General features: G+C 38.6%; 1 protein-coding gene across 1 annotated transcript; it reads left to right on the forward strand.

Moving 5' to 3' along the window:
- The first annotated feature begins 2,522 nt into the window (after positions 1-2,522).
- LOC108779798 (uncharacterized) lies at positions 2,523-2,903 on the forward strand. The gene has a single exon (XM_018547302.1). The coding sequence runs from the start codon at positions 2,523-2,525 to the stop codon at positions 2,901-2,903; it is 381 nt and encodes a 126-aa protein (XP_018402804.1).
- Positions 2,904-11,281: the final 8,378 nt, after the last annotated feature.

An 11,281-nucleotide genomic window follows, 5' to 3' on the forward strand; every position in this document is an offset into this window, starting at 1 on the left:
CTCTCGGCGCGCCTCGCGGACGCAAGGCAATATGGCGCGACTCGGCATGAAGCGCGTTCCGTTCATCCGCTCATAAATCTGTCTGTATCTCAAAAACTACTGAATTCACCATCTTGGAACTTAGAGACTTTTTTGTTAGGAAAGAATCCTTCTTTTTTTCTAAATTTTTTCTATTCGAATCGAAGATACCCATCTTTGAGAAAAATAGACATTTAAGATTAATTTTGAAAAATAACGCCAAATTTACAAGTTTTTTAAATAATACTTATTTTATTATGAAAGTACGTGAAAAAAGCTTTCCAAAACACTACTTTTTTGTTCAAATCGGAATATTGTAAGACAAGTTATGTATCTTACAAAGTACATCTGATGGTTGGAGTGGACAAAATTCAAGCCCCTGTAACTTGGCAACCCGTTGCACTAGCTCAACAAAATTTTAACAGAAACTTTGTTGTTGGTAGGACTATTGATTATAAAAATTTTAAAGTGATTGGAAAACTTTCCTATTTTCAGGCTGGTTGAGTTCATGTGGAATGCCCCATATATGTTATATACAGGATGGGCGAGAATAACCGCCAAATATTTCATGGGTGGGTAGAACAGACTATACTGAGTCGAAAAGTCCTGTAACATTTTGGGATTGCAACAATAGTTAACGAGATATTCATTTTTAAAGATTGGCAAATACGTGCGTTCGCCCAGCCTACCATACCATTGAGTGTACGCCTACAGAACACCGCGACGGGCGCGCGGGCAGCGCGAAGCGGACGTTTGGGGGCTAGCGGCGGTGTGCGCGGTGCGGGCGGCGGAGCGCTTGCCAACCATCCCCACTCTTCGCGCGGCTAGCTATCGCGATAGCGAATATTCGGCGCTTCAGAAATTAATATTTTGACTGCGAAAATCGGGAAATGATCGAAATCTTTTTGAGAACTCAATTTAGTTCGCTCTAAAGCGTGTACATGCCCGTGTACATACAGAAAAATATTATAAATATGAATTGTTTTAAATATTTATTTAAGTGTATTCTAATTGTACCGATAACGTTCATTAATAAGTTAGACTGGACTGACCTGAGACGAAAAGCCTTTTACCATTGTAATTTTCGCAATAGTTAATAAGATATTAATTACTAAAATATTAATATTCAAGAATTTTTCACTCAAGTACTATCAACTTTATAGAAAAACAGCAAGAGACAAAAATTGTTTATTTTCTTTTCATAAAGTTCTAAAAATTTTTTCATAAATTTTTATCAACCTTTTAGTGCTGCATTTTCTTATTAACAACTGTTTTTATGAGAAAATACGGTACTAAAAAATTCTGAAAAAATTCCCAGAGCTTTATGAAAAGAAAATAAACAATTTGACAAGCGCTATCATTTCCGCACCACCTGGCGGTAGATAGCATGGCGCATTTTTTTTAAGTGGTATCCCCAGTAGGTAACCCACTCCTGCATTTTAATGCAAGAATTGTTCGAAGTGCCGTCCTCGCTCTCGTAAGCAGATTTCGGCTCTTCGAGTAATATTGCGCGTCGCACGGTGCGCCATTTCTGGTGTAATGGTATTGAAAGCTGCGAGAATCGCTTCTCGTGCCTCAGCTTCAGTACCATTACGAATGTGCTCGACTAAATTTTTGATGTGACCCCAAATAAAATAGTCGAGCACGTTAAGATCCGGCGACCGCGGCGGCCAAATGATTGGGCCACGTCGACCCATCCACTTGTCCGGATAGCGCGTATCTAATATGTCACGTACCTGTCGCGCAAAGTGCGCAGGAGCCCCGTCATGTTGGAAAATGAGTTCCTCCCGTTCGCGAAGAGGAACGTCTTCGAGAAAGATCGGCAACTCATTTTCCAAAAAGTCGGCGTATACTGGTCCCGTTAGCCGTGGCAGGAGAAAGAATGGACCGATCTGAAAATTATGACAAAATTGCGATTTTAAAAAGTACGAGAGAGAGAGAGAGAGAGAGAGAGAGAGAGAGAGAGAGAGAGAGAGATAGAAATCCTTAAATTATAAATCTATTACTATACTTACGATTCGGTTCGCCACTACTCCTGCCCACACATTAATCGACCAACGATACTGAAATGCACCTTGGCGAATAATGTGCGGATTTTCTTCAGCCCAGTATAAATTATTCCTTGAATTAAACACACCGTTCGGTGTGAAGGTTGCTTCGTCCGTCCACAGGATGCGGTCGGGGAAAAGAACATTCCGCCGACACTGCGCGAGCAATCCTGCGTTACATTTCGCTGACAGTTAATATTTCTTAAAAACAGCGAAATTTTATAAAGATAAGACAAATATCTTCACAAAAACAGATGCTCGACTCTTCGTCTCTCGCGAGAAGCTGCTGCACCCGTTGAATACATCTCAAAACAACATATACATCAGGATGCCTTTCGCGCGCAGGAAAAACGTTGTTCATTTGTTATCAACTTCATTTGTTTCTTCAAAACGATCAATCTTTCAGTCGTCCAGTATCTAACGTGCGGACCACAACATCGCGCCTATTCCAAAAAAATGGCAAGTTATACTCTCCAGGAATACACTGACATGATTATCATGTACGGTGTAGCTAGAGAATGCGGTTTTGCCGCCGCCCGCCTTTACGCGGAACGCTTTCCCGCGCGCGAAAGACATCCCGACTCAAACGTTATTTTGAGATGTGTTCGACGATTTCGGGAAACGGGATCAGTGTTGCGAACTGGGCAATATGCTGGAGATGGAATGCATATTGACGTGGCAGATGAAGAAAGAATTCTGCAAGCAATCGAAGAAAACCCCAGAAGCAGCACACGTGGTATCGCTCATGCCCTCGGTCTCTCCCGATATGCGGTGCGAATCACTTTACGCCGCAACGGATTGCGTCCGTATCATTTACAACGGGAGTATGTGTTTTAGAAAATAAATGAAATAAAAAGTTATACCTGTCATGTTCCTTTGGAAACCGAAAAAAGTGTCGTTTTTCTACAATATTTTTATTACAGTCCTTTACGACACACTATCCGCTTGATTTTTGAGCACACATTTTTTTCGCCTCTTAAAATCTCTCCAAATATCTGTAACAGAAAGCTAAGATCAAAGTGCTTCAAGAGAATCTGAAATCTGTACTATTTTTGTACAGATAACCTATTCTCCGTAAAGCTAACTCGGTCTACGTTCTCTGTTTTTTTACACTTTCTTAAACACGTCTGAATACACTGAATAATTATCAAAATTAAACACGTATCACTTATCACTTTAGCACACGTAGCACTATTCTCACTGTTTCTCACATAAAATTCGTCGCGTTCCCGCCACTTTCCGTCAAATGGTCCTTTAAATGCCTTATATGGACATTTCAATGGGACTGACAGACACCGACAATAGAAAGAAGAAGTGAGATAGAATACAGTGCCCTGATTGGTTACGCGCCTCGGCCGCGCATGTGCAGTTCATTTTTAGCTACGGTGAAATCATGAGAGTTACTGTATATACTGTGCTAGTGGATTGACTGTACTGTACGAGAGTGATTCATGTCCGTATCCAGAGCAATTATTACAGCGTAAAGATTGCATAAGACCATCAGCTATTTTCGTTCTTTGCCTATGCTCATTATAATCCGTTTCAGCTTTGATTGCAAATTCAATGGCGTTATTTAATGTTGAAATTTCGCGAGGTTGAAGTCTCATATATAAGCCATTATTAAATCCAGTTAGAAAATTTTTTACAACGTTAGTTTCTGCAAAGCTAAGAAATTGTGTAGCTTGAGTTGGATTTTCACTTTGATATGTAGATTTTAATTGATGCAAAATCGTTGATACACGACTACCATAATCTACGACTGTTTCTTCGGGGTACTGCATTATTTTTGACAATTCTCCGTGTAATTGAGAAGTTGAGTATACTGGTGCGAAACGAGTTTTTAAACAATTTAATAATGATTCAATGTCATTGTATTCTCCACTTAAAGCAACTCTTAGAGCGGGTCCCACTAATTTATTTTTAATCATCTGAACTAGACCGTATTCTGCGGTTGGAGATACCATATTCTTCGCGTGTATGCAGTTATTAATGAATTGTGATACTGGCATATTTTTACCATCAAAAGGGAGGATTGTTTCAGCGGCGTCGCGTGGACTGATGTAGGGGGCGGAACGTCGTCCATCTTCATTGAAGTTTAAATTTTGAATTTGGTGAGTGAATGAGTGAACTTCGTCAGTGTGCATTTTGAATTCTCTCTCTTTGTAATTGCGTATGTGAGTGAAGTTATTTATTGTACGTTATTATTATTATTATTATTCTTGAATTCTCTCTCTTTGTATGTATGCGTTACGTATTCTTATTATTCTTATTATTCTTTTTCTTGGATTTGTCTCTTTTTGAATTCGTATATGCGTATATATTATTATTCTTCTTGATTCTTGGAATTGTAGAGCTCGTGTATGCGTAATTATTCTTAGACTTGCGGTGCTTGCGTATGCGTATATGTATATTTATTATTTGTATGATTTGTGACTTACGCATCGGATGCAATGAGGAATACGTTGAGTAATAGAATTTTCGTAGAAGTCATCGAGAAGTCGGGTGTAGCCTTATCTCTGCCGTTGCTCGTGTCACAATTGAGAATATCCACGGCTGTATATCTCGGCTGATTGTGAGACTAGTGTCGGGCAATCTCGTCGTTACCGTTATCGTCGAGGAAATATCCAAGATTATCTTCCCTCAGGCGTGATATTCAATGGCAATTCCGTCGTCGTCGTCGGGGGAATCGAGCAGTAATAATCCCACAAGCTGGCACCAAAAAATCTACTTGTCACGTCCTAGCTGGTTGGTAAGACCTGCCAATGAGCGTAGACACCTGATTTTTAATATTTATTTTTATATGTGATTATAGGTCCGTGCAGTTAAGGAGGTAAAACCCCAGGATAATTGGTTAGTGATCCGACTGGAGTTACGATAACTGTGCTGCCAATAAAGATTCAGCGTCCGCCGAATTGCAGCTGTAGCGTTGGAGTATCTTCACGTCGATGAAGATATTAGACCGATGGAGGCGTAATCGTATGAGAGAGAGAGAGAGAGATTGAGATGTTATGTCCACCAGTAGAGATATGATAATAAAGAAAATGTATTTAATTTGAATAAAATATTTAATTGAAAGATATTGAATACAAGTGTGTTATACTTAATATATCTCGGTTTAATGTAAGGTTGCGCGATGGGATACGGGGTTAGTTGTGATCGCGGTCAACCTGACTGGCGGTAGCACTACTGACTTACGACTGTTCACTAACTAATCTGCACTCTGCGCTCTACGCTTTGATAACTAACGACTAATTGCTGATTATTGTTTACTGATTACTGTACTCTGCTCTGTTGAGCGCGTCGCTTTTATACCGTTAAGTCGCAAAGGAGGTGATACTCTGATTCCTTTGTTCTCTGTCTAGGAATCCGTGGGAAGTTAAGTATGTTAATTGTTTCTGTGAATTGTAATGTGTACCATCTTCCTTGTATTATGAGTCATTTATGTATTATTAGCTGTTCCTGGAAGTAGGTAATTGTTAAATGATTTTGTAGGTTTTTTTTGCTGTTTTGAGAATCTTAGAATATTGTCAGTATAATCAAAAGGTAGGTATTTTTATAAGGGTTGTTCTGAATATAAGATCTGGTGGTTTCTGGTATGTTAAAGAGGTGATTTAAATATATAAATGTTTATGATTAGTTTTATAATTTTTAGACTGTTAATTCATGCATTAGAATTATTGGAGAATATCATAGGATGTGTTTCTTTATGTTAAATAATAGGGGTATCTCATAAAAAAGGTTTGTATAATTTTGCGTAGGCGTTTAGGTTTTTTAGCATATGACGTGTGGTGTGATAAAAAGGAAAGGTATTTTATTCCATGCTGGTAAAAAGGGAATTTGTCGTTGTTTGATCGTTAAAGTAGGGAGTTGGTTTATTATTTGTTATTCATGCGAGGATCATATTTATGGGTGGCTGAAAAAAGGTATTAGGATAATATATCATTCATAAGTATAAGAAGGATTTAGATGGGTTGTGGAGGTTGTTGTTAAAGAGCTAACAATTAATTATGTTTGCGTTTTTGCACTTTTAGTTAGTTGCATGAAATGGCGGTTCATGATGTTGTATCCTGATTGGTCGAGAATCTTATGTATTGGTAAATTAGATTAAAAGTGTGTAAAATCGTTGAATACGTGTGTATCATGGCCTAGAGGCTTTCATATAAGTTCTCTGTACAATTTAAGTAAGATTTGTGAGTTTAAGTATAATGGCTCATGCACACCAATCGCGATGCGCGACACGCGATACGCGACACGCGACGTCAGGTTGCCTTCACTCGAGTGCACCTATGTATCATATTATCCTTGTTGTTCACCGAATTAAACGAGGGTAAATAATACATGGATACACCCGGACACAAAAAGCAGAATTAATTGAAAAATGTGATCTTATATTAAATGTGATCTTATATAACCTTCATATATGTAACAAAATATCTTACAACCTCTACAGAAGATGTCGACGTAAGATGTAAGTATAATTATTAATCAGTTTATTACAGTTAGGTTATGTGTGTCGTATATTTCTTCAAATTCTTATAAGTTAAGTTGTGAGGAATCAATATTAGACTAAAAATTTTTCATATGAATAGTATTTATTTAAAATAATTATTGTTACAAATTTAATTATACAAAATACTTAAATATTTAAGTATTTTGTTGTTCACATAACGACATAACCTAACTGTAATAAACTGATTAATAATTTATTTATTCTTACATCGACATTTTCTGTATCACTTTGGTTTATACTGTTGCCACGTGCTGCGTCAATGGAATTATCCGTGTGTGAAATTAAACAAGCACTTGTAATCAAATAAACAGACTCAATTTATTGTGCAATAAAAAAAACAAGCAGCTTGTGTCTCTGAGGAGCACAGAAAAGAAAAGAAAAACCAATTGTTATTAACAAACGGAGTTAGGGAAAAGATAACGCGGCTAAACCGCTATTCACGATATAATAATCTATATAAGCAGTAATCGAGCGAACTAAGATAGACAGGCGACTCTATTACATTACGGTGCTACCAACTACGTCTAAATATAATCACTATAGTGTTGGGCATTAAATACAATGAGTTAAGATTATAGAACGTTTGAAACAATTGTAATGTCCAACACTCCTCCTCAATTGTTACAAACATACAAGCCACAACTCTCACGTAGCTTCTTTATCCGTGCTGCTGCCAGTGGCTTTGTTAATAAATCAGCGATAATTTCTTCGCTCGGACAATATGTGCAGGATTCTTCACGAGATGTCGAAGAAAATGTGTCTTGGTGTCAATATGCTTGCTTCGGTTCGACAATCTTTCTTCCTCAATGAACTTCAGGCAGCTTTGATTGTCGTCATGTATGACCGTTGGTGTCTTTATGCTGATATTAAAATCCTTTAATAACCGTCTCAGCCATATTGCCTCCTGTCCAGCTTCACAAAGTGACACGTACTCGGCTTCCATGGTTGACAGGGCTACACACCGTTGTTTTCTGCAACGCCAGCTTACCGCGGCTCCAAATACAAAGAAAATGTAACCGCTATTTGATTTGCGATCTTGTCTACATTCTGCCCAATTAGCATCGGCGTATCCGACGAGTGCAGCGTCTACATTGACCTTACCGAGTTTCAGTTTAAAATTGATTGTGCCCTTTAAATATCTAACTATGCGTTTGAGCTCATTCCAGTGTCGTTGTGTCGGTTTGCTGACCATTTGCGCTAAAATACTCACGCTAGCAGAAATGTCCGGTCGTGAAATGACACTAACGTACAGTAATTGACCAATCAATTTTCGGTAGTTATTGGTATCCGGTAGAATATCAAATTCATTAATATCTTTCTCATAGTTGCTATTCATAGGTACTTCTGAAGCCTTAGCATCAGACAATGAAAAATCACTAATTATTTCGTTGATATATGCTGATTGATCGATGCTATATATATTATCTGTATCTTTAGAAATTTTGAGTCCAAAATATTCCTTGATTGGACCTAAATTTTCAATTGTAAATCTTGATTTTAGTGTTGACTCAACTTGTACAATTACATCATGTCTTTTACTGGCAACAATGATGTCGTCAACATAAATAAGGATATAGCACCAATTATCTTTGAATTTCTTACTGTAAAAACAAGGATCCGCTTCGCCTTGTGTGAATCCTGATGATAGCACTGCATGTAAAGTTTGATTCCAGGATCTGGCCGATTGTTTCAGCCCATACAAACTCTTTTTCAACCTACATACCAGATTGAGTTTATCTTCTGCTGCGAATCCAGGGGGTTGCTTCATATATATGTCCTCGTTTATGGTCCCGTTTAAGAATGCTGTTTTCGCATCCATATGGTATAACTCCATATCATTCCTTGCTGCTAATGCGAGTAGAATGCGAAACGTTGAGTGCTTCACGACTGGTGCAAAAACTCGGTCATAATCCTCGCCATATTTTTGCGAATAACCCTGTGCTACCAATCTCGCTTTGAAACGACGGATAGTGCCGTCTGATCCACGCTTCAGCTTGTATATCCATTTACAACCAATTGCCAGCTTACCATGTGGTAGTTCTGCTAGTTCCCATGTTTGGTTGTGTTCAAGGGACATCATTTCTTCTTGCATCGCCTTAATCCACTCGTGCTTGAATGAACTAGTCACAGCATCTTTATAGCTCTTTGGTTCCTTTATTCCGTCGCGGACAATATTCAATTCATCTATCAGACGCTTTGGTGGTAGACCCTTTGTTTTCCTCTCCGATCTTCTTGGTAGGATAGCATCGGTATCTTCCTCGTCACTTGTGTCTGAATAATATGTTGTTTCATCTGAATTCTCATCGTGTGGATCCCTCAAATCTTCATGCGATTCGGTTGTCGATTCCGTATCTAAGGACTCTTCTTTTATACAAATTTCAGAAATCTCCTCTTTGATGGGAAACTTCACGTCTCTACTAACAACCACCTTCCGTGTTAGTGAGTTATAACAGCGATACGCTTTTGACTTATCGTCATAGCCGACTAGAACCATCGAAACAGCTCTCGGATCTAATTTTTGTCGCTTTTCTGCGTGAATGTATACGTAACATCTTGATCCAAATGGCCTGAAATGGCGAATATTTGGTACTCGACCAAACCATCCTTCATATGGAGTTGTTTCAACTGATTTCCATGGTAGACGGTTTTGTACGTAGTTGGCCATCATCACAGCTTCTCCCCAGAACCGATTATCCAATTTCGATTCAATAATCATGCAGCGTGCCATTTCGATGAGCGTTCGATTTTTACGCTCAGCTACGCCATTTTGCTGCGGGCTGTATGCTGCGGTATACTGCATTTGTATGCCATTTTCGTTAAGATATTTGATGACCTCATTACTAGTATATTCACCACCACGATCTGAGCGAATAATCTTTGGTCGTTTATTGAACCTCGTTAGCACCAATTGAACGTATTCTTTCAATTTACTTGATACTTCTGATTTGTGCTGCAACAGATAAATCACGCAAAACTTAGTATGATCATCAATAAAAGTAAGCACATACCTTTTGCCCGAAGGTGTCGCTGTCTGCATTGGACCACAAACGTCTGTGTGAATTAGGTCCAACGCTTTCTCAGATTGTTTTTGTGCTGCTTTTGGATATGGTATTCGTGTCATTTTTCCTTGTTGACATATATCGCATGTCTCATTAATTGGACAGTTTATTATGTCAACACCACTGACATATCCATCTGCACTCAAACGCTTCATGACTTCTAAATCACGATGTCCACACCTTTTATGCCATTCATGTATGCAATTCTCCGGATGACCATCCTGCTGTGTTATCAGCACTTTGTCTACTTGCTTCAATACGTATAAGTTGTCTCGCAATATTGCTGTAGCTACTTGCACATCACCAAGCATGATGTTACAATTTCCATTGGGAATAAAATTGACGTTAAATCCATCTGCTACAAGCTTGCGGACCGACAGTAGATTTCCATTAATCGAAGGCACATATAAGACATTTTGAATCTTGATCGAGTGCGCTTTTCCATCCTCGTTCATTACATGGATGTGTATCATGCCAATTCCCTCCACTGCTACTCGTTGTCCATTAGCCACAAAGATTTTCTCCTGATGATTATTATTAAGTTGTGCGAACATATCTTTGTTGGACGTAACATGCGATGTGGCACCTGAATCGACTATCCATCCCTGATTAAATTTTGAGGTCAAAAATAAGAAATCACTCTTCTCTTCAGCGTCTACTAAAGCCTGCTGTTTATTAGCATCTCCTTTTTCCTTCTCTTTTCCGTTTTCTTTCTTTTCCTTCAGATACTTTTTGTATTTTGAACACTTAGGCTTAATATGTCCCTTTTCTTTACAAAAATAGCATGTAATGTCTTCTCGGTTCTTAACTCGCGTGTTGGTACTCACGCGCAAAGCCATCGTACCTTCTGCCTCATTAGAGATTTTATCTTTGCGTTTATTCCATTCATCCAATAAACGTTGCTCTACTATGGCCGTTGTCAATTCGGTTTCTCTCGATTCCAACGCAGTCACCAAGGTACTGAAACTTTCAGGTAAACTACCGAGCAAGACGGCAACATGCCAATCATCTGTTTTCAATTCTTTGCCTATGTCATGCAATTGCTGAAACGCTTCTGCTATGCGTGCAATGTGCATTTCTAAATCTGCTCCTTCCTCTAATTTCATATTCATAACGCGTTTTGTGAGCCTAACCAAGCTGTTTGCACTACTCTTCTCATGATACGTTTTCAGGGCATTCCATGCAGTTCTAGCATTTGTGCTTCTAATGAGCACCAGTTGTTCATCTTCCACGTTCAATCCGATAGTTGCATATGCAAGAGAATCTTTCTTTTTCCATGCATCTGTCATTGGATTCGGCGGACTACTTATGATGGTCTCCCACGTATCTTCCTTCGTTAAGAGTAATTGCATTTTAAATTTCCATACAAAATAATTCGTATTGTTTAATTTGACAATAGCAAATTTTGTTTCGATACTCATCTTTTTGCTGTTCTATTCAGACACTGGGCCCATAACCTGTTGCCACGTGCTGCGTCAATGGAATTATCCGTGTGTGAAATTAAACAAGCACTTGTAATCAAATAAACAGACTCAATTTATTGTGCAATAAAAAAAACAAGCAGCTTGTGTCTCTGAGGAGCACAGAAAAGAAAAGAAAAACCAATTGTTATTAACAAACGGAGTTAGGGAAAAGATAACGCGGCT

Source organism: Cyphomyrmex costatus, unplaced genomic scaffold, assembly GCF_001594065.2.
Source record: "Cyphomyrmex costatus isolate MS0001 unplaced genomic scaffold, Ccosl1.0 scaffold621, whole genome shotgun sequence".
Classification (NCBI taxonomy): Eukaryota; Metazoa; Arthropoda; class Insecta; order Hymenoptera; family Formicidae; genus Cyphomyrmex; species Cyphomyrmex costatus.